This window comes from Amborella trichopoda, chromosome 5, assembly GCF_054954075.1.
Source record: "Amborella trichopoda isolate Santa Cruz 75 chromosome 5, AtrichopodaSantaCruz75HAP2 v2.0, whole genome shotgun sequence".
NCBI lineage: Eukaryota > Viridiplantae > Streptophyta > Magnoliopsida > Amborellales > Amborellaceae > Amborella > Amborella trichopoda.
In genome coordinates this window covers 45,652,422-45,676,287 of record NC_142340.1, presented here as the reverse complement: position 1 = coordinate 45,676,287, position 23,866 = coordinate 45,652,422, and the positions used below count along the sequence as shown (strand labels likewise).

Sequence of the window (23,866 nt, the reverse complement as noted above, 5' to 3'; positions counted from 1 at the left end):
GACACCATGCGAACCGAGCAAAGGATGCGATACTGAGAAGCGGGTCTCGGTTCGGTCTGGTCCGGTCTGTGGAGAATTTCCAGACCTTGCCCCTGTCCGTAAACAACCAGGCATGGGGCTCATGGGGCTTTTTGGTCTTTTTGTTGTCCTTGTCTTGGCCTCCTCTTCTTTTACAGTGCCTAAGGCAGAGGCTCACATTGCTGATTTTGATGAGACATGGCAAAACAGGTCTGCCATAGCTCGGCAAGTTGCTTTGGAGGCTTATGTCCATGAACCTCACAATGTAACCGACCATGTCAACCATATGGTGCACAAGTAATCTCTCTTTCTCTCTCTCACTCTCTACATGGTGCACAATAATTCTACGCTTTTTTTTCTTTTTTTTTTTCTTTTTTTTTTGGGTAAATGAGCGAGGAAAAAGATCATCTTCCTTATTTTCATTAATAAAAGATAAAAAAAAAAAAATTTTGTATCTTACCATTTTACAACCCTACAATAATAATTCTACGCTTTTTTTTCTTTTGTTTTTTCTTTTTTTTTGGGTAAATGAGCGAGGAAAAAGGTCATCTTCCTTATTTTCATTAATAAGAGATAAAAAAAAAAAAATTATATCTTACCATTTTACAACCCTACAATAAGATAATACGCCGTATCATGAAATGAAAAGATTTTACTCTCTCTCCTCTTGTCTTGCTCATCAGCTGCATGGTGCACAAATGTTTCTACTCCCTCTGTTTTTTATAAGTTTTGAGTGGTTAGTAAAGAGTTTTGTATTAAAAATTGAATTCAAGACATCATATTGTGGTATGCTACTCTTTATCTAGCCTCAAATGTATTCCTATCTAAATGTTCTCCCCCACTTTTTCACTTGCTCTTGTTAACCATGTGCCGCACAAATATTTGTATAATGTTCTAAAAAATGGATTAGAAAGTAGATTGCCCACCTACCAATACTCATTTAGATCGGTGATCTAAAAAAAAAAAATAACCGTTAAAATAATGTTGGAACCATTGTCCTTATGATTGGCAAATGCATGTTCTAGCCAATACAATCATCTTGACTCATCATTATCATGTACATGCCATATAATATATACTATCAAATTGCCGATTCTAATAAAGAATCAATGATTCCCAATCCAAACCGATGATCTTTTAATCGGTGTTTTTACTTTTTGCCTCTTTCATCTCTCTCTCTCTCATCCTTCTCACCTTTGTTTTCCTAGGTTGAGAGTCGAACACACGGTGCCTTGGTAATAATGCAAATTCTCCTTTCATATATATATATATATATATATATATATATATGAATGTGGTTTTTATAAAGTCACCTCCAAATTTTATCATAACATGTAATTTTGGTATAAAATATTTTTAAAAAACCATATATTTAGTGACCTGGTGCAATAAATATATCATAGTATAATGCAACCATATTTCTAAAAAAACCATATTTGTAGGATTTGTATGATCCAAAATTTTACACAAGCACTCTCTTCATCTTAATAATCAATCTAAAAAAAAAACACTAATCTGCACCCTTTATATGGTCAAAATGAGTTCCTCCAACAATGAATCTAGACCGCCCATTCGATGAATTTCAAGATCGAGGCATTTTTTAATTCAAAATCATTTTTTTGTTTTTTAATATTATTAATCTAATGATAATAAAGTTATCTAAAAATTTGAAAAAAAAAAAATCTTTATAAGGTCTAGATCTAAGCATTTCACCAAAATAGACAACCTATGTTAACCGGGCTAAAAAGTACTTTCTAAGATACGTTTTCAAATTTTTCTTTTTTTATGATGGTTCATTAGAATGAAAAGAGTGAATATTTTAAAATTTGGATCAAATAAATGGCCTTAATATAGTTTTTGAAGATTATTACATTATATTACGATATAACTGTTACATTAGATCACTGCCCTACTCTAGTCTTCAAACATATCTGAATTATATATATATATATATATATATATATATAAAAGTTACTCTTTAATAGCTATTTCCTTTCTCTCTCCTCAAACCCTCAATGTATAGCTATTAAGTTTCTCTCTCATTCCATGACAATGGCAAATGCAGGGCCTTAGAGGGCAACAGCACCCGCCGGCACTTGGGCAAGTACACGGGAGCATGCATGGCTACCAACCCGATCGATAGGTGTTGGCGGTGCCAACGCAATTGGGCCCGCGACCGCAAGAGGTTGGCAAAGTGTGCCCTTGGGTTTGGTCGGAAGACCACCGGCGGCCTTAAGGGCAGATTCTATGTTGTCACTGACGCCTCCGACGAGTCACTTACTGACCCTAAACCAGGTATGATTCTCTCCCTCTATCTCAAACATATGCTTTTTTTTTATTCTTAGGAATTATTCGGTCAACCATTTATTTCAATTGAAATTATTGCATATGACTTTATAATTCAAATTGAACTGAATTTGATTGGAAGTCAAACGCAATAATTTCAATTTGAATTTCATTGGAAGTCAAACGCAATAATTTCAATTTGAATTAGTAGTTGACCCAATAATTCCTAACACACACTCTACTCTACAATCTATCAAAATAATCCTTCTCTTTCTACCCATCACTGACTCCCCTCTCTCTGTCTCTGTCTCCGACCCGAAACCAGGTACACTCCGTCACGCTGTGATCCAGGACAGGCCCCTATGGATCACCTTCAAACACGACATGATCATACGGCTCACGGAAGAGCTCTTAGTGAACAGTCACAAGACCATCGACGGCAGGGGAACCAATGTGCACATAGCTTATGGAGCAGGGATCACGATCCAATACCAGAAAAATGTGATCATACACGGCCTTCACATCCATGATATCAAGGCAGGGAATGGGGGCATGATAAGGGACTCCCCTGAACACTATGGTCTGAGGACTAAGAGTGATGGGGATGCAATCTCCATATTTGCATCTTCCTTTGTATGGATAGATCACAACTCCATGAGCAATTGCATGGATGGCTTGATTGATGCTATCATGGGCTCAACTGCCATAACCATCTCTAACAACCACTTCACTAACCACAATGAGGTGAGACACCTCTCTCTATATTCTTTTTTTTTTTTTTTTTTGATGAGGGGAAAGGGTCCGTACTTATAGTAAAAATAGAACTCAAGACCAATGTTGTCAGAATCGTTTCGGATTCTTCTTCAGTTTTGTGGAAAAAACAAAGCAATTTGGTGCTTCCGCCAATTTGGAAAAAAATTCATTTTTTTTTTAGTTTAATACAATAAATTAGAATCATATATAGAATATATAAAAATAAAAAAGATATTGTAATGTAGATATTTTTTTACTTTGGCTGAATCGTCCCGAAGCTAACCAAAGCAATAACACCAAATTTCACTTCGCTTTTACCTAAACTTAAAAAAATCAAAATCGGCCAAAGCAAAGTGAATTTGACATGTTGTGGCACCCACCACCGTATACACCTGAGTCCATCCCTACTTTTTTCTCTCTCCCTTGAGATATGTACATATATGGTTTTCTATCTCTCTCCTTATATTCTATATTCTCTCTATCTCTCTCTACAGAGTTCTCACTCTCTATTCTATGCATGCATGGGACTCTCTCTCTCTATCTCTTTGCATGGGATTCCTCTAAATGCATGGAAGTGAAGTGAAGATGTTAAACATGAGATGCAGGTGTCGCTGATGGGAGCAAGCGACAGTTTCTCTGATGACAAAATAATGCAAGTCACTTTTGCCTTCAACCACTTCGGAAGAGGACTCATCCAGAGGATGCCCAGGTTTGCCTTCTAATTCACTTTACATTTTAGAGAGAAAGAGAGAGAGAGAGGGTTAAACCAATTCAGTTTCAGTCAGTTTCAATGAGAGGAAGAGAGAGTAAAAAGCAATTCAGTTCAATGAGAAACACCACCATGGTAGCATGTGTGAAATGGGTCCTCTCTCTGTCTCACTGGATATTTGGTTATATAATTTTGCTGAATATTGTTTGTTACACAGATGTGGGTTCTTTCTCTCTCTAGGTATGTAGGTAGTTGTGTGAAATGTTTGAATAAATAATGTTGGGGTTGATTACAGATGCAGATGGGGTTTCTTCCATGTGGTGAACAATGACTACACTCACTGGGGTATGTACGCCGTTGGTGGGAGCCAGCACCCCACTATCATCAGCCAGGGCAACCGCTACATCGCCCCTACCGCCAACTATGCAAAGGAGGTATCTCTCTCAATTCATCTCTCTCTATCTATTTATCAAAAGAGTTAACTCTCTCTCTCTCTATGTTTTTCTGTCAAAAGAAGTATCTCTCACTCTCTCAATTCATCTCTCTCTCTATCTATCAAAGGAGGTAACTTTCACTCTCAATTCATCTCTCTCTCTATCTATCAAAGGAGGTAACTTTCTCTCTCTCTCTCAATTCATCTCTCTCTATCTATCAAAGGAGGTAACTTTCTCTCTCTCAATTCATCTCTCTATATATATCTATCAAAGGAGGTCTCTCTCTCTCTATCTATCAAAGGAGGTAACTTTTTCTCTCTCTCACAATTCATCTCTCTCAAAAAATAAATATATATATATATATCAAAAAGGTCTCTCTCTCAATTCATCTCTCTCTATATCTATCAAAGGAGGTAACTCTCTCTCGCTCAATTCAACTCTCTCTCTCTATATCTATCAAAGGAGGTAACTCTCTCGATTCAACTCTCTCTCTCTATATCTATCAAAGGACGTAACTCTCCCCCTCTCTCTCTCTCTCTCTCTCTCTCTCTCTCTCTCTCTCTCGTATTGAAGCATGCCCAAGGAAACACTTCAATAATTGGACAACCCCAGCCTGATGCTCTCCTCTTTTGCTTCTTGCCTGATGCTCTCCTCTTTTGCTTCTTGTTTATGTCCAATATGAAATCCAAGAAAACACAAAGACATGCATTACGAACTCATTTATTTTCTCACATTTCCTCAAACCTGATGATGACAGAGAAATCCAACTTCACCATTCATTCCACATGCATAATCCTTCAAAATTTCCTCACAAGCCTGATGATGAGAGAGGCACCCAAGTTCTTTAAATCGAAAAAACGATCTAAAATTTTGTTGGTTTTTAATCTTAGCCCGCATCGTTTTGCACCAGGTGACCAAGAGGGACTACGCATCAGAGGATGTATGGAAGCAGTGGACATGGAGATCGGAGGGCGATGTGATGAAAAATGGAGCATTTTTCAGGGAATCAGGGCCACCCTCGACAGATAAATATACAAGGCAAGATAAGATCACTGCAAAACCAGGAACTTTTGTGGGCAGGCTAACTCGCTTTGCTGGTGCACTTGTGTGCAAGAGGAAGTCCCCTTGCTAGAAATTTAGTGTTTTGAACAAGGGACGATGAGAGAGAAAGGATAAGTGATGTAGAAAGAGAAAGAAAGATGTGTGTGTGAGAGAAAAAGGGGGATGAGAACTCAAGAGAGCAATTTGACTGTTGTACAAGGCAAAACATTTCTTTCATTGATTTCTGGCGTGTACTGGTTACTTATAGTGTTTGTTTTGTGTCTGCACTCTACTTCCCTTCCTAATTTCTTATATATGAGATATTATGTATAAAACTCTCTCTCTCTCTCTCTCTCTCTCTCTCTGTAGCAGCATGAAGGACTATCTCCTTAAAAATACAAATTATTGTGTAACTAATGAAGACTCTCCAAGTCTCTCTCTAAGCATCTGCATGAAGGGCTATCTCCTTGAAAAATACAAATTCTTGTGTAAACTAGTGAAGATTCTCTCTCTCTCTCTCTCTCTCTCTCTCTCTCTCTCTCAGCATCACTATCCCCTTGAAAAATAAATATTCTTGTGTAAACTAGTGAAGACTCTCTCTCTCTCTAAGCATCAGCATGAAGGACTATCTCCTTGAAAATACAAATTCTTGCGTAAACTAGTGAAGACTCTCTCAAAGCATCAGCATGAAGGACTACCTCCTTGGTAAATACAAATTCTACTGTAAACTAATGAAGACTCTCTCTCACACACACACATTTTTGGGGGTAAATTTCGGAAAGGCTCTTTATGGAGTTAAGTGCGGGAGACTCGAGAGTTTCTCTGTATGCATTTGTTTTGCCATTTCTATGTTTCCCAAACTGACTTTTCAATCTTCCTATTGATGCAGTTTCATACAATGAAATTAGGCAATTGTCCTTGGAAATTCCCTTATTTTCCTATTGATCTGAGACATTCTGGAATCTAGACCTTCCAATCCAACTGAGTCTCACACTACTGAAGACTGGTTATGGAAATGCAAAATATTCACTGAAAAGATCTAATAAAGAGACTCATTATTGAAGAGTGGTTAGGGAAATGCAAAATATTCACTGAAAAGATCTAATAATGAAAACATAGCAAAACTAAGATAAAGCGTTTAAATTAATACACTTCTTGGGTAGAATCAATTTATCATCATCATAGCCTTTTTCCAATTAATTGGAATTGGCTACATGAATCCTAGTTCGTCATTCAGGATTCATGATAAGTTTTGATAAAATTTTATGTTGGCTAACACAACCCAGCCTCTTGACCCAGGTATGGGATGGCTTAAGGGAACGTTTAAGGTCATCCCCATTCTTAGACCAGGCTAGAATCACTTGCAATTACAAAATCAATCTACTTTTCTTATTCATGAAGCAGAGTTAACCTGCTGATCACCAAGTAGAATAAAGTCAGCTAAATCGGACAATATCAAGAAATGAATTGATCTTTATTAAAATCTCAAATCAAGCAGCTAATGTCGAAGGATTGGAACGTTTGCACAAATCATTCATTCTTTTGCACGTATGATGTCTAACCGGCTCCAATTGACTGTGTCCAACAAATCTGATTTGACATAGTTAGACAGAGGCCTGTCGTGGTCTATTATCTTCATAAACTGTAGAAATAAGAGATACATCAAATTATTATCAGTTTATCATCGTAGGCATGCATATGAGTCTGGAGGGAGAGAGAGATTTATGCCAGTGCATCCTAAGGGGAAATGACAACCTGAGAAGCCTTCAGCTCAAGTTCTTCCCACTCTGAGGATGGTTCAGCACCTTTTACTATCCCAGCTCCTGCATAAATTAATGCACCAAGACCCTAAAAATGAAATTGAAGAGTGACACATTAGAATCACAAACATTACAATTTCACTCTCGATATCACATTTAAATCATTGGTGAAAGAGCTGAACTTACCTTCTCTATCAAAGCTGATCTGATACCAACGGCAAACTCACTTTCTCTTCCTCCAAACCAACCAACGGGACCAGCATACATTCCCCTATCAAACATTTCTGGCCCAACCATAGCATAGAAAGGTTGAGAAGAGGAAAATTTTAGCAGCAAACCTTAGCCATTTTGACAAGAAATTTTAGAGGTTATCAACTGCCATTTCACTAGAGGAATCATAAGCAAATGCCGAGGATATGTAATTTTAAATGGAAAATTTTCCTCATCAGCAAGTATAATTTATAATGATTTTTACCAGTGAGCAAAACCAGCACAAGTATAGTTGGAAGAAAAATCACAAGGGAACCATTATCACTATAACTTATCACAGTGTTCCTAAATCAAAAAACATGACATAATTAATTCTATAATCATAGGACTACTGACGCATGAATACAAACGACTAAGTACCACGCATCTGACTTTTCATTAGCATGTATATGTTCCTAAATTCGAGGGGAACCATAATCACCATATATATAAGCTACTAACTTTCAATAATGTTGAATGGATAAATGAAGATGATAAAATCAATTATATAATCATAAGCTATTCAAACATGAACAGCAATACAAGAGCACCACGTTTCTCATTTTCTTTAGCATGTAGGTTGAGAGTCATCAACAAATCTGACACACGCCGGAGGAGCTGGGATTGCAAGGTGCAGCAAAGGGCTGCAGAATAGTGAGTCATTTAGGGATTTGATTGAAATATGAAGATAAAGAGTAGCTTGGGAACTTAAATATAAGTTAGATAGATTGTGAATAGCTTTAAGGAAGTGGATTTAGGATATTGTCAAATTAATTTTCGACATCTATACAGAGAGACTTTAAGTTGATTGCTAAAAACCTGATTAGGTTGTCTAGGAAACTTAGGGCTAGGGACAAGTTTTGTTTCTTAAATATTCTTGTATAATTATTTTGGTTGTAGGAGTATTTGCATCTATGCAAATATATGTTATTTCAAAATAATATATTTCGAAACCATAGTAGCAAGACAAGAAGGGATAGAATTCGAAATGAATACGTTCAGAAAATTTAGGTGTGGCGCCAATAGGTGATAAGATGAGAGAGAGTAGACTTAAGTGGGTTGGTCATGTGTGGTGCAAACCCAATACAATACTTGTTAGGAGGTATGAGCTAGTTCAAGTGAAGGGCTCAAAAAGATCAAGAAGTAGGCCCAAAAGGACATGGTTGGAAGTAGTGAAAAAAGATATGGGGACTTATGATCTCACTAAAAGTATAACCCTTAATAGACTAGAATGGCGGGTCAGGATTCATGTAGCCAACCTCAATTAGTTGAGAAAAGGTTTTGACGATGATGATGATAATCTTTGGAAACCATAGTTTTATGAAAAGTTGTTTCATAGAGAAAGAGGTAAACCTTTTATCCCACATTTAAGAATTAGAATGAGAAAGCCAAAAGCATATATAGAAGAACATCATCCACCCTTACGTTCATGGAGCTAAAGGGAGAGAGGGCCTAGAGCATGCAAAGTATGAGCACGTACATGAGTGCCAGGATGCTTGAGGCGCATTTTGCACTTTGCACTTCATATACTCGCATGCCTTGAACCCATGTTGGTCATGTTTGAGTTTTGTCATCTTTTGTTGTGGTCACAATGTTTGTCTAAATGCCGGAGAGGTGACTATTGCACAAGCAAATCGAGTAACCGAAGCAACCTTAGCTAGAAGGTTGAGTCACCAAGGAGTACAGCTCGGATGACCACACTCAAAGAACTTTTGTGCTGTGTCTTAAGCAAAGAAGGCCAGTAATGTGTTTTTTGGTAGCAAGAAAAACAAACTGCATTGATAGAGCATTATTTTTTATGGCCAATGTTTGACAAAATTGCCAGATGTCTTGATCGCAAAAAGTCAGCACAATGCCATTTAGTAGCATGAATAGTATTATAATGACCGAAGGCACTGTAACAGCGGCAAGGAACTCTTGACCACAGCCAAACACTTTGAGTACGAACGTTCATTTTGCTATGGACAGGCCAAATGCGAACAAAAGATCAAAGATTGATTTCACAACTCTTCAACTTTCAGTTGCAATAACCGACCATTCTCCAAGAAGTTGAAAGGGCACTCTCTCTTCTATATATTAACTCAAACTTCTCATTCATGCGTGTCAATTTTCGGACTATCAATGCTCTGTTTCTATTAATAAAGGCTACTCTGGTGCTCTATAGATCTTCTTGTTCTTGTGCACTTAAACATGTAATATAAGTACTTGATCTTCTATTTTGTTGTATCCCGAGGACAAACTTGCATGGAGAATCTTTATGCATGCTAATTTTTATCAGTTGGGAGCAAATATTGTCTTCAAAAAATGTATTGTTTATTCCTTGAGATAGGAAGATCTTTCCACCTTGAAACCAGTAACCAAGTATTTGTTCAATTGTTTGTTCACTGCCTTGTTTCACCCATCAATTTCCAACAGGTTTAAGACAATGCAGGGTGTTTTTCTGTGTGATCTCCACATCTATGGTCTTCTCTTGCGCAACATAATTTTCTCTCTCTAACATCTTTGTGTGTGGTTATGTGTGCGATGTTGATCATCGTGTGAGTGAAACACCATTGCCATTACAGACTAAACTGAAGAGTATATATACAATATTCAAAAAAAGAGACAACAAAAATGCATAAAAAATATGAGAGAAATACCTGTTGTTGCTATTACATTTTTTGCCTCTTCAGTGGGATATCCACAAACAGCCGGACTAGGGTGGAAAGAGGACAAGACAAGAAACTGAGAGGGAAAAAGTTACAAGATGTTATCACATTTCAACCCTAGGAAGTTTAAACTGATAGTTGTTTCATATAACACATTAGCAACAAAGAAGAGAGAGGCATGCTGAAATTTCTCAAGCAAAGACCTATCTTGTACTCTTTCTTTTTTTTGAAACTGTTCAGCTATCTTTAACTATTACTACTAAAACAGTGCTACTATTACCTAGTTTCTTAATACAACTATGGCCACAAGTTTTGATTGGAGTGCCCATCAAATGCATTTTATTTTTATAGATTTTTGTAAATTATACAAACAACCACTATGCCTGTACATTTTATAAGAAATAAGGCTCATACCTCATCATCTGCACTTCTTAATTGGCCAGACATACGGGCATACAAATGTTGTACTCTAGGTAGTTTCAGAATTGCTTTCTTGGGGTCTATCATGACTTCATCACATATAAGCTGCAAAGATTGATCATTTTTAGTGAAGCCAATAGTATTTGGAATAAAAGGATGACCCTAATGTATAATAGCGTCCTTAAGTATTTTTAGTAAAAACGGCCAGAATAATTAAGGAATCACTGATCACATTTAGCAAACATAGCCAGAATAAGCAAGAAAGAGATCCCCCAACTTAAAGAATTGAGCCAAAGACATCAGAATCCTAGCAACTAGAATGTGGGACATAACGTATGCATTCCTATTGCATTTGTGAACAAAGATATAACAAGAAAACATTTGCCTCTTTTTATTTTGCTATTTCAGGAAGCAGTTGAAATCAATCCCAATACCTCCATCTTTCTTGTAATGCTTTCTCTCACTATTGAAAACTCGAGCTGGTCTTTGGAACTGCAATGTTATGGAGTATGCAAATTAGACCAACATTCATTAAATTTATTTATACCATCAGCCCAATCTAATATGCATTCAAGGGTAGAAAGGTAACCAAGCACATCCCTTGGATTAACCAAATTAAGGATACACACCATGCAGATCATGGAAATAATAAGTAAACGAGTATCAGTGCAGGAAAATCATATTAAACCTTAGAAGTAACTCATGCTCAATTTGAAGGTCCTCCCCCACGGTTTTACCCCTAGCTCGTGTTCCGGCTATAGCTTCAGTGAAGACAGTAAGGTTTTTCCTGTGAAATAATTGCTCTGGCTATCACGAGGCATACATAGAACATGAATATTAATTAGCTAAAACAGCCCCTATAATGAAAATTTTCATATTTTACATATATACCTTTCAAAGTAATAATTTGTGGCAGGAAATTAGATATAACAAAATCTATATTCCGCCTTAATGCCAAATTCGGTTCAGCATTGACCTCATTGAGTAATATTATTATTTTTTCTCTTGATCAGGGTGGTGGTTGAAGGTGGGAGAAACAATATGAGAACGTGATGGTCATATCACAAGCATATGAAAATTATGCATAACATACAACTACTCCATTGCAAATATGAAAAATGTCAGAATATGCCATGCCTGAATCAACTTACAGTGTTTTTCTTGGGTAAGTAAAACATAGGAATAAGCATGTATGGGATAAAATCTTCATCAACTTACAGTGTTGCCAATGAATGCTGGTGAGTTGTGAGGTCGAATAAAAAATTGGTATGCATTTTCGCCTTCTCCCTATTTGCAATTAGGTGAATGAGAAACTTTATAATCGGAATAATGAAGATGCTACCACAGTGAAATAACAAAGAGGAAGCGAAAAATTACCTGTAGGCTAGCTAACAATGCTATAGGGTCAATATCAGCATCTGTGACAATTCTACTACTTCGTGCCAACACAACCTAAACCATCATACTGAAGAGATTTTAGTTTATTTCTTGTTTAATAATCGCCATGGCTATCCTAATCAAATTTCCCCCCAAAAGAAAAAACAAGTACATGTGCAATCGAATTTATTCTCATATTGCATTTGTGAATCTTTCTTACTCTCATATTGCATTTGGAAAACTGAAGTCAGAAGAACAAGATCCAGCTCCCTTATCAAAAATTTGAAAGCAATAAGTTGCAACATTGACTTCCGAAACTTAAAAGTGATGTACCTTAAGTATGCCAGAGCCTTTAGAGCCCTCATTTATCATCTTTAGAGCTTTCCTTACAGCGACATTCCAAGATGCCTTGTCTGGCATATGGTTTTTACTAAGAACATTTGTTCTGGAAACTTTGCCTTGGAATTTTGTGACATTAGATGAGATCTGTATAATATGAAGCATGTGAATATGACCACCTAGTGAGTCCAGATGCATCCTTGATAACAGAACAGATTTTTAAAAAAGAGAAAAAAAAAGAAATCCAAATCCAAACCTTACTCATCGTTTTATGAAGCGAATCTATAGCTTTTCCCCATGGCCATCGAAGAGTGTTGTCCCAAGCAATATTTGTGGCAAGCATTGAACTTCCTTGGAGCTCATCAAGCTCAACCTGTTACTAGTTTGAAACAACAGCTTACTGTATTTGGTTATACATTGATGAAAACTTAAAAGGAAATTTCAAAGTAGCCCAAATTACAAAATAGTGATGACAATATAAGGAATCATGACACAGAATGCCACTCAGCCACAAAACAAAAATAACCAATTTACCTGAGGAATGACAAAATAGTACGAACCAAAACTTCGCCACTCAAAAGACATGTCTTTCATTGAATCAAATCGTATAGCTCCATATGCTCTAATGAAAGGGCAATCCTTAGAAAGGAACCTTCACTAGCAAAATTAGAGACAATCTGTCATGTCAATACAGTATCAATGCCACTTAAGATATGTGAATGGACAAAAATACTATATTCTACATTCTGCATAACAAAAACAACATGCTACTATTGCAAAGAGTTGAAGAAGTAGCATGATAGAGACAAGATTGTAACAGACCATCATAATCACAAGGCCGCAATATTTTTGGTGCAATGGCTAAAGAAAACTACAAACATAAAAATAAAACCAAAAGAGTGATTATATTTCATGATTGTCAGTGAAACTAACCCATCAATATATTAACAATTGGAAAAGCACACTTTTATTGCAGGGCTGAAAACAGCAACCACGATGAATTTTCAGAGTACCTAATATCCATAGTAATGATACAAAACAGAAATAAAATCACTCAGGATTGAGCACAACAAATTCAAATAACAAACAATGAGTGCTGTCTCGTGAATCTCAAGCAGCCAAAGCAGCAACTTCTTTTCCTTCATATAAATCAATCCAACTATCATTGAAGTATGACTTACCCCTCCAAAACCACCCCCCTTCCCCCCCCCCCCCCCACCACAAAAACAAACCAAAAAAAAAAAGACAACAAGTAAGATTTACCCCCCAAAAAAAATAAGATTATTAAGTAGGACAAAGATGGAAAACAATTCATGACACTTGCTCACCTCTTTATGCACCTCCAATCTTCAAAAGCAAATGGACTGGATTGCTGAAAGAAAACAGCAGACCCTATCCCCGCAATGCTCACAATACTTTTCTCAGATTCAAATTCTTCATTGTTTACATAAAAGAGATCTGATCCACCATTAGAACTCCTTTGATTCCTACTGGAAAAGTAACAAGAAGAAAGGAGACATTGAGAATGGAGCCAGCCAATAGCTTGTATCTCTTGTTGAATTGGAACCTGCATTCAATGACAAATACAAATTTTATGAAGGTCCTGCTGCATTAGAAACTAAGAATTGAACATTAATGATGTTAACTAACATAAAGAGTATCAGCTCTCCAAGGGCCTTATTCCTCTAGTTCCCACTCTATAGACACACTCACACACATTTGAGGTTTTCCAATACCGAATGGAGGGCTTAATTTTGTCCTTATTTGTATTTTTTCTCTTGAATGGATATGTTGGTGATCGAAGTTGAAAAACAAGACTGTAATCACAATGGCAAGAAGCTAAACACCAACTTAAATTGTAAGTAGAATTCAAGGAAAATAAAAAGGAGATATATAAGAAGATGGATCCTATACAATGAGCACATTTTAAGTACATTTACTGCAATTCTTTTATCGCTATCAACATCTGACAAACAACTGAGATGTTGAAGTACTACAGGAAATTTTAGTTCACCAATCAAATACATTTCCATGGAAGAAAGTTAAGATTAAGAAATTCAGAAGAAAATAAAAATACTTTTAAAGCAAAAATAGTGCGTAATTGAATTATTGTCTAAATCCAGTGGCAAAGTTGCCAAATAAAATCATGTTACTCATTTAAAAGTTCTCTTTTATGTTTTATCTCAAGCCTGACTATTAAAGAGAAAAGACAGTATGTGGTGAATAAGAAATAGGAGCAGGTCAAAGAAAGAAGTTTAAAGATAAATTAAGAAAGGGCTTTAGTATGCTGATTATACTTAGTTTCTTGCCAAAACAAAAATTTCTGGGGAAAATATCATTGAAGGGCTAAACTTATCTTACAGTATCATTAAAGGGAAGGATCTCATTTGTAAGTGCAGGGTTTATACTTTAGATCTCATTTCTCAAAAGTACCTCCTCCATAAAATTGTTAAATTTCCCAAATTATTCCCATTAAGGGATTGGAAACCCTAAACAGGGGTATTTTATAATTAGCCACATTAATTTTGGTTATTCAAGGTTAGGAGTATGGAACTAGCAAATGACAAAAATACCCCTGGTTCCACATTGTTATCCTTGAACAACGAAGGGTATTCTAATCATTTTATAGTTTCATTTTCCCAAAACTGAACACTAGAGGTACTTTTGCAACTTAGATTGAGTGATTTAATTGAAAATTTGTCAAAATGTACCTGGTTGCTCAGGATTCTTAACCTCAAGCAAGTGTAATTATGAAACTTTTGAACAATTTTTTTGTAGAGATGCTTTTAGCAAATGAAATTTAAAAAGTAATAAATGGGATCTTTTGATTATTTGATTTTGTAAGATAATTTACACCCTTCAATGATATTGTACCTAATCTCTACAAGAGAATCAAGTAATAAAAAATTTGAGGAAACTAAAAAAAAAAAAAAGAGATAGAAAGTAAAAAACCTAAAGACAGCATTAATGACCTAAAAATGAAATAAAAAATTTTACTTTTTAAAAAAACCTTCTATTTAAGTACCTCCTCAAGAATTTTATCAAAAAACAGCCAAATTGCCATTGTTCCAGGTTTGTAGCCCATAACAAGTGTTAGTAATTTAGCCCACTTAATTCACTTGAGCTAAATAAGCTAAATACCATTTGCTTGTCCTGCCTGCATTTTTTTTTTTTTTTTAAATCTTGTTTCAGATTTGGAACTTAAAACAAGAGAGGCATTTTGGTGATTTGGCGCACTTAAGTTAATCGAGTCAAATGACATAAATATTGTTTATTCTAGGTTTAAAACATTAATCGAGCAAAGGTGCTTAGGTCATTTGGCTTGAGTAAATTAAGTGGCCAAAGTATCCAAATGCCCTCACCTGTATAAGTCCCAAAAGTGAAACAAGGCCAGCTTAATCAATTTTTTAAAAAATAATTAAAAAGGTACCTAAGTAGAATGAATTTTAAAAAGCAACCTTTATTTGTAAATTAGATTTAACCACCCCATTGATTTTTTTTCAATTGGTTTGACATTTTAATGATAGTCATGTTAATTAAACAAAATATGTTAATATTTCTGTTAACTAAACAAAATATTTTAAAATCATCAAATCTCGTAGCAAGAGCAGCACACATGCCATTGGTTCATTTAACAATATAGTATTCCATCATTTTTAACCGGCAAGAGCCAACCTAATCTTACACAATAAAAAAAAAAAAGCGAAAAAGAAGAAAAGGGAAATTCTCTTATATATGTGGTCAAGTGTGGAAATATTTTTACATCAATTGGTTATCAATTGACGTGAAAACATGCACTAAGGCTCGAATGATGATGATGATGATGATGGGGTATTTTGAAAAAAGGGTTGTATACTATGAGACCAAGAATCGTGTAGCCGACGCAAATAGTTGAGATACGGCTCGAAAGATGAAGATGATGATGATGATGATGATGATGATGATGATGATGGGGTATTTTGAAAAAGGGGTTGTATAATGAGACCAAGAATCGTGTAGCCGACGCAAATAGTTGAGATACGGCTCGAAAGATGAAGATGATGATGATGTAGGTATTTTAAAAAAGCGATTGTATAGTAAGAGACCATTTATCGTTATTACAAGGTCACAACCACTCCCTTCCATTAGATTTCAAATTGAATGGCTACGGGTGTGTCATGAAGTTCAAGAAAAAAAAATTGAACTTTGAGTATAGTCAACAGCACACTTACAACCTCCTGAGTTAAAATCTGACGGACAAGAGTGATTGTGGCTAAGGGTGGCAAAGGGCCAGGTCGCCTGCTCCGGACTTGCAAAATTAGGGCCTAAGCCACAAAATGTGACCCAAGCGCCGTCTCGGCCTGGCCCTTAATTTCCTTTGTTCTTTTCAGAGTTTTACTAGCCTAGCCCTGACCCGGCCCTGATAGAGCTAGGCTTGTCCTTGGCCAGGGCCTCCTTGGCCCAATCACCTTAGCCCAATCCAAGCTAGCCCGAGCCTGCCCCATATCCAACCCGTTGCCAGCCCTACTCATGACTTCCTTGTATTAAAATATATGGCCTTTTTATATACTTCCCCTATAAAATTTTTTTCCAAATAATGATATGAAAGGTTGAAATAGGAGAGAACGTCTTTAAAAATGTCCAAACCACTCAAAAACTGGTTATAGGTGGTTAAAGATCAAACCTCTTTAGCTCATTTGTTTTCTAGACCTGTAAACTTAAAGAAATGACATTAATTTTGACCATTTTTTCAACCTAAGTAACCAAAAATACATTTTATTGGTGCGGACTTTTAAATATAGAATATTTTTTAATTAAAATCTCTTTATCTAAATTAGGGATTTAAATGGGCTGAGCTAGGCGGGGTTCGGCCCATTAATATGACCCATTCGGCAGATTTTAAAACATCTAAATTTTTTCATAAATGTAAATTTGATATAACAAATTCTTAGGTTGACTTGAAAATCTATTTTCATCTCAAATTATAAAATTTTAAACTCTAAAAATTGTTCAAATAAAGTAGATCTATAAACACATGAAAATTTTGAAAATGGACGGTTTAGATAATGTGTTGCAAGATACACTATTTCGTGGACTCGAAATCTTTTTTTCTTTGCATATTCATACATCTCAATGTCAAGATGATCAATTAGAGGAGTTTTCCAACATCTAAATAACTTTTTAGGATTGATTTTTAAGGTGCATCTTTAATTCTAGGGAAAAGTTTATATAGAGCTTAGGCTCTAAACAATCAAATTAGAGCCTACCTCAAACCTTTCACTAGAAGAGGTTGTTTTGATGCCCAAATATCATTAAATTGATCATCTCGACAATAAGATGCATGGACATGAGAAAAAAATGGATTTCAAATTTTAAAAATAGTGCATCTTGTAACTCATTTTTGGACCGTCAATTTTCAAGATTTTCAAGTTTTCATAGATCGGCTCGACTTACACTATTTTTGAAGCTTTAAATTTTATAACTAAAGATGAAAATATAATTTAAGGCTATCACAAAATTTTCAGTATTGAAACCATATTTTTTATCGTCATATTTTTTTCTTTTCTTTTTTTGCCCCTTTTTTTATCATCATATTTTTTTTTTTTTTTTTTTTTTTGCCCTTTATTAGATTTCAAACCGTGAAATTTGTCGTTTAACAGATAAAGATGACTAATAGTTCTAATTAATATGATCCTTAATACACCTAAATGAATAGGGCTTAAAGTTAAGTACTTTATCTTTAATAGTTTACGAGTATGGGTCAGGTATAGTGTTCGGGTACAAGTTTTAGACCCGAACCCGACTCACTGGGTCCAAATGCTAGACCCATACCCGACCCGTGTTGGGTATACCCATTGGGTCCCGGGTAGGGTCAGGTCTGGGGCCATTGCCACCCCTAGATACTATATCCCATTTTTTAATAAACATTTCTTTTTTACTAATGTTATTTTGTTAAGCCGAAAGACATTCTACTATTGAGGAGTAGAATGTTCATTTACTCCTTCGAGGAAAACCTAGAATTAATTTTAGGAGCCCAAAATTTTTTCAACCCATAGATTAATCTAAATAAAAATAAAAAAATTCCTAATTGTACCCCTCATATGCTAAAAAAAAAAATGTCACTAGGACCATCCAAGTTTTAGTTGATGAGATCAAACTGTTAGCAAATTCAAAAATATTTCTTTGTTTTTGTCTGAGAATAATAATCTAACAACTATAAGTAGTTCCCAAAATGTCATATTAAAAAATTTCTCCCAAGGTCGCCTCACAGTCTGAAAGAGGAAATACTGTAAAAGTAAACTATGATTCCGAGGGAGCATGGTATACATGCTCTTTTTCGTAATGTAAAATGGATTTTTCCTTACCTCTAACCGGATAATGCCTGAATTTTGAGATGGAGGATTTGATTCAAGCTCTGAAATTGCCTTATTCATCTCCAACAATGCATTTTCCGGCGAAGAAACTGCCGGAGAAGTAAGAGTCCGGCAAAAATCCACCGGAAATTTACAATCGGAACCTGAAGCTTTCGAGCCATTCATAGCCAAAGAGCAACACGGAGGCCTCTGTGAAACCAAAAAAAAAGGAACAAATAAATCATTAAATAGGAACATTGGTAGTATCAAGCAAAAAAATAAAAGAAAAAAGTGAAGAAATTACAACAAGCTTGACTCAAAATCATAGGAAAATACGGAGAAAATAAGAAAAATTTTTGCAGAAAATAAGAATTTTATTCAATAGATAAAAAGGCAAATTTATTAAAAATTAATCTTAGAAAATTGCTACAAATAAATTAGAAAAATACAGAAAACTCGGAAAAATAAGAATAATGTTTGCAGCAAATAATGTCACTGGAAAAATGAAAATTCAAGCAAATGTGACATCTACAAAAATACTGACATAATATTTTAATAATTTTAAAAGTACCACAAATGTAAAAGTTGTCCTCGAAATGAAGAAATACTTAAAAAAGAAAAAAAAAAAGGAAAAAAGGAAAAAAAATAAGAACTGATTTTTCAACCAACATTATCAGCAGAATTTGAAATTTCAAGCAAAAGTTAGACCTAAATTAAAAAAAAGAAAGACTTAACGAAACGATTATTGGAAAACAGAGAAAATTTATACAAGAAAACAGAGAAAATCGACGCAAAAAATATAAATAGATGGAAAAAAAACTCGAAAAAAATTACAGCAAAAGGAACAGTGGCCTTACTCTTTGAGTTCGCAGAGCAGTTAAACCACTCGGGCATGGAGCATAAGAGAGACGAACCGCCATTTCCGAAATTTCGGCACCAAAACTGAAAGTTTCGGTACCTGCAAGAAAGCCGAGAATTTTTGCCGGGAAAATGGAAAAATTGAGTGCAAAAGTTTTGAGATAAGAGGATTGCGGATTTATGATCACCTCTTTGGGATAGTACCCTCAATTCGTAGCTAAATTACATAATCACCCCCTCAGGTAATAATGGTAGGTTTTTACTTTGGGATGGGAAACCACAAGACCATTTTTTTTTTTTTCGTTTTTGCATTTAAAAGTCACAATTATTTTTAGCCTTCGGATGTGAAAACCAATAACTATAAGCACGTCACATATAGTTTGAAAAAAAAATTGTAATTTTTGCTTAATCTTATCCAAAGTTATCCAATTTTAATACAATGGTCAATAATGATTGTGACCCTTGTTACAAAAATAAATGATCTTATTGTATTTTTTCCTTTTAATATTTAGAAATCAAGCTTCGACCCAAAATCTCAAGTCCGGTTCCAACCACTAAAATGCCTAAAAAGAGGGATGTGATTTGCATGAGTTGTTAACAGTAAATAATCCAAATAAATCGCAGCTCCATACCTTGTTGAAAGGTGTAATTTTTGTGTATGAAATGTTAAAAGCAACTTGAAAATATATTTCAGATCTAATTATGAAATTCAAAATTAAAAGAAATGATGTGAGTAGATCACAAACACTTGAAAGAGATAATTGAAATAATGTATTACACAAGATGTATCATTTTTAGTACTTAACTTTCTTTTTCTTTTTTTCCATATCCATGTATCTCAAGGTAGAGATATGGTTATTTCAAATGTTTTAAACATCCAAACAATGTTTTTCAGGTTTTTTATGTGTGCATTACTTCTACTGTATAAGGTCGACATATTATATAAAATTTTTCTAGAATGGATGTGTTCAACAATGGTGAATATGAATATAAAAAGAAAATAAATTATAAAAATAAAAATTTATATTTTTTATATATCTTTACACCATTCATTTTAAGTTTTTGTGGGACCATAAGTTTTCCACATCCATAGTTAAAATGGATGTTGGATGAGTGAGGGGATGTTGATGTGGAAGTGTGTCCATGGTCACATGAAATAATTTTCTTTTAATTTAAATTGGTATAATTATTTTTTAGAACAAAATATTCATGACTAAAATCCTAAAAAATATTATAAAAATGTCATAATTAGGAAATGCTTTAAAAATAGTTGAAAAATCTTATCATTTTTAATGCAATTAAAAATATGACAAGCATTATACATTAGAGTTTTGTGTAATGTACGTAACATAAGTTGGTTGAGATTTGTGTAAAGTAGAGATGCTAAGTTCCTCGGTAAGTGTCAAAATAATACGGATACGGCATATGTGTCTCACTTTTAAAACTAAAACTAAGATATTTTTGTTTGATTTCCTTATGATTTTATTATGAAATTCTTCTACATAAAATTTATACATTTCTCATTATCTCTATTTTGAATGGATGGTTGAGATTTCCTATTTTATTTTTAATTTTTTATATAATATTTTTGACAATAAATTTTGAGCATTCACTCGTCTATTAAACAATAAAATAAAATGATCAAAATACCTCATGACATTTTAAAAGATATTTTGGTCATTATATTTTATCAAAAATTATTTTAAATTTTTTTTAGATACAACCCATTGAGATGATGGCACATACCAAAATTTATATTAATATAATCTATATTAAAAACTAAAAATTAAATACTTTGATAATCAAACACTAGCTCACTTGATCTAAATTAGCCAACCGGATGGAAACGTGTATATTTTCTATGCGGTAACGGAAGTATAGAATATGCCTCCATAACATAGAGGCTAAATCTGAAAATCCAAAACATCTTATAGCCCATTTCGTAGTGGGAGTTTAAAAAGCGTGATCCTCTTATCCGCAATATCCAACCTTGTTATCCGTTAAAGCTTGAATCGCCCACGTAGTATGGTCCCAAGCGAGCATGTTGTACACTTGCTCCATCAGGTAAAAGACCTTGCTGGTGAACAACTAATGGGACAACAATTTTGGGATCTGCTGTAAAAATCACTATTTTTTTCTAAAATGAAGTTTTAGTCTCTCAACATTTGGATCTCATCGTCATAAATTTGGATGGTCTCCATTCAATCTCAAAATCATTTACATTAAATAAAGGAAGTATATACGATAAAACCATTTATCTTTGGAAATTTTTTATATAAGGGTGAGGTCCTAAACAATCAAATTAAGACACACCTCAAAAATTCACTAGAAGAGGTTGTTCCGATCCCCAAAAATCATGAAATCGATTATCTCAACCTCAAGATCTATGGATATGAAAAAAAATAGATTTCATGTCTTGGAAGTAGTGCATCTTCAAATGCATTTTTTGGACCGTTGATTTTCAAGTGTTCATAGATCTACTCGATCAACACTATTTTTTAAGCTTTAAATTTTATAATTAGATATCAAAATATATTTTGAGGCCTTCAAAAAGGTTTTCAGTACAGAAACATCTTCTTTCAATACTATTTGAAGGCATGCCTTATTTTGATTATGTAGGGCTTCATCCTTATATAAACCACGCCTTTTATCTTTTATAAAAGGAGGTCAAGGGGCTATTAGATTTGAAATCGTAAGATCAATAGTTTGTTGATTTGGCTCAAAGTTCATAAATAAATTTTCTAACTCCTTACATACTTTAAGTTGTGTCATTTGACATTTGGTAGCTAGGATTAGTTGTGACCTTCTTATTTTAAAAATGAATGGTCTTATAATATACAATTTTTTAAATAAAATATGTATAAAATGAGTATCAATTTTCTTTTCTTTCCTTTTCTTTTTTATTTTTTTGAAATTAATCCGTACGCTGGAGAAGCTACATCCCCCACGCTCCTAAAAATACTTCTTTTTATTTTTTATATTTTTGTTTATTTTTATTTTTATGTTTTTAACTTAAGGGAGAATATATGTCTTGGAACAAGTTGGAAAAAGTTTATATAACTGTCAACCTTACTATTGAAGTAAGGTGTACTACAAAAAAATCATCTAGAGGAGAGTTTTGCAATGTTGGAGAGCCCTCCAATTGATCATCTCGACATCGATAAGTGTGGATATGAAAAAAAAAGAATTTCAAGCTCTAAAAATAGATCGTCTTCTAAGAAGTTATCTAAGTGGTCTATTTTTAAGATTTTAAAGTATTTATAGATTTACTCAATTTTTATAACTTTAAAAATTGGAAAATTCATAATTAGGGATAAATTTTGATTTTTTATACACCATAAGGCTTGAACTACATCTCCAAATAAATTTCAGATATGCACCCTTACTTAGGAACAAGAAAACATAAAAGTCTAAATGGCATGTTTATTTTGGTATGACTTTTGTGAGGTGGGATACCCAGCCCTTAACAAATAGGGCCTTGGCCGTGAAAAGCGACCAAGGGCTGGCCAATGTCAGCCCTGTTCAGCCCTCTTTTTTCTTGCTTTTTTTTTTATTTATTGTTCATTTATTTGAGGTCCAACCGTTGTCCTTTCCCGGTCAAGCTGTATGGGGACAAGGAGGGCCAAGGTTGGCCCGGCCCACTGCCACCGTAGAAGCTACAAGAAAGAACATGTGGCTTCCACGATAATGTCATTTTGACATTATTTTGGAAAGCTGCTCCGTTCATCCATACGTTGTGAGAGGGGAAGCTTTGTCAATCCCCTCTTGCACAACCAAACACGCCAAGGAGTTTTCCTCGTGGAAGAGAAAGAGAGATTCTTTGCCAGAATGAAGATAAGAGAAAGAGAGTACCTAAAATTTATTGCTCAAGGGCTTCTGTGTGATGGGAAAGCACAGAACTTATATACACAACGAGAAGTATAGAAACCTTTCCCTAAACAATATGATGCGATTTCAAGCCATAACTCGTGAATCTCAATCACATAAGATGGTAAAATTAGCATACACAGATTTGCAAAGAAAAATGGGGCAAATCTAGCATACATTTATGTGAGTTCCGCATTATGGAGGGATCACAATGGGGGTTTTCGACTCCTCAACAGTAAATATCGCCTTCTCCTATTGGCCAAGGACTCCAGATCTCTCTCTCTCTCTCTAACCTGATGGAAATATCCAATTCAATCGAAGAGAATTAATTGTAGGACCTCCTCATAATTTAACATCAATAAATTATACTCTCTATACGCTTCAAAAAATAAAAAAAGTGTCCCAAGATTGAATAGAGAACAACCAATTTTAAAATGGCAAGATCAAGTGTTAGAAAACTCAAATTTCAGGTTCTTTTTTTTAAAATAATCATCTAGTATTTTTTAAATGGTTTCAAAAATTTCATATTAAAAAAATTATCCCAAGCCTTCTTAGTGAGGGAGTGGAAGTAAACTATGTACCCTTGAAGTAAACTATGTACCCGGGGAACATAGTATACTTGCTCATTTATCAAAATACCTAACTTTCAACTATTTCACATTTTATACTTTTTCTACTATTACAACTTAAAACCATGTATAATTTGTGGCCACTTTGAAATTAAATCCAAAACAAATATGGATAAAATGTTAAATATTTAATGCGTTAGGTATCA

At 34.6% G+C, this 23,866-nt stretch overlaps 2 protein-coding genes across 7 annotated transcripts; one reads left to right on the top strand and one right to left on the bottom strand.

Moving 5' to 3' along the window:
* Positions 1–5,576, top strand: LOC18431947 (pectate lyase). Its single transcript, XM_006842058.4, has 6 exons — positions 1–315; positions 2,084–2,313; positions 2,630–3,048; positions 3,663–3,766; positions 4,062–4,200; positions 5,111–5,576. The coding sequence occupies exons 1-6, from the start codon at positions 113–115 to the stop codon at positions 5,330–5,332; spliced, it is 1,317 nt and encodes a 438-aa protein (XP_006842121.1). The 5' UTR covers positions 1–112; the 3' UTR covers positions 5,333–5,576.
* A 1,032-nt stretch (positions 5,577–6,608) lies between these two features.
* Positions 6,609–19,344, bottom strand: ICS2 (isochorismate synthase 2). Of its 6 annotated transcripts, none has more exons than XR_016056506.1 (15): positions 19,224–19,344; positions 18,379–18,576; positions 13,363–13,601; positions 12,569–12,686; positions 12,291–12,407; positions 12,029–12,181; positions 11,696–11,783; positions 11,537–11,605; positions 11,007–11,125; positions 10,753–10,810; positions 10,313–10,423; positions 9,890–9,974; positions 7,188–7,285; positions 6,997–7,089; positions 6,609–6,883 (listed from the first exon to the last, which is right to left on the bottom strand). XR_016056506.1 is itself a non-coding variant. In XM_006842059.4 (15 exons), exons 1-15 carry the CDS (start codon positions 19,284–19,286, stop codon positions 6,776–6,778), a joined length of 1,704 nt encoding a protein of 567 aa, XP_006842122.1. In that variant the 5' UTR covers positions 19,287–19,344; the 3' UTR covers positions 6,609–6,775. The 6 variants fall into 6 exon arrangements, 1 of the variants encoding a protein (XP_006842122.1); XR_016056507.1 differs by having other exon boundaries at positions 11,007–11,121; XR_016056505.1 differs by having other exon boundaries at positions 11,007–11,105.
* Between the last annotated feature and the right edge of the window lie 4,522 nt (positions 19,345–23,866).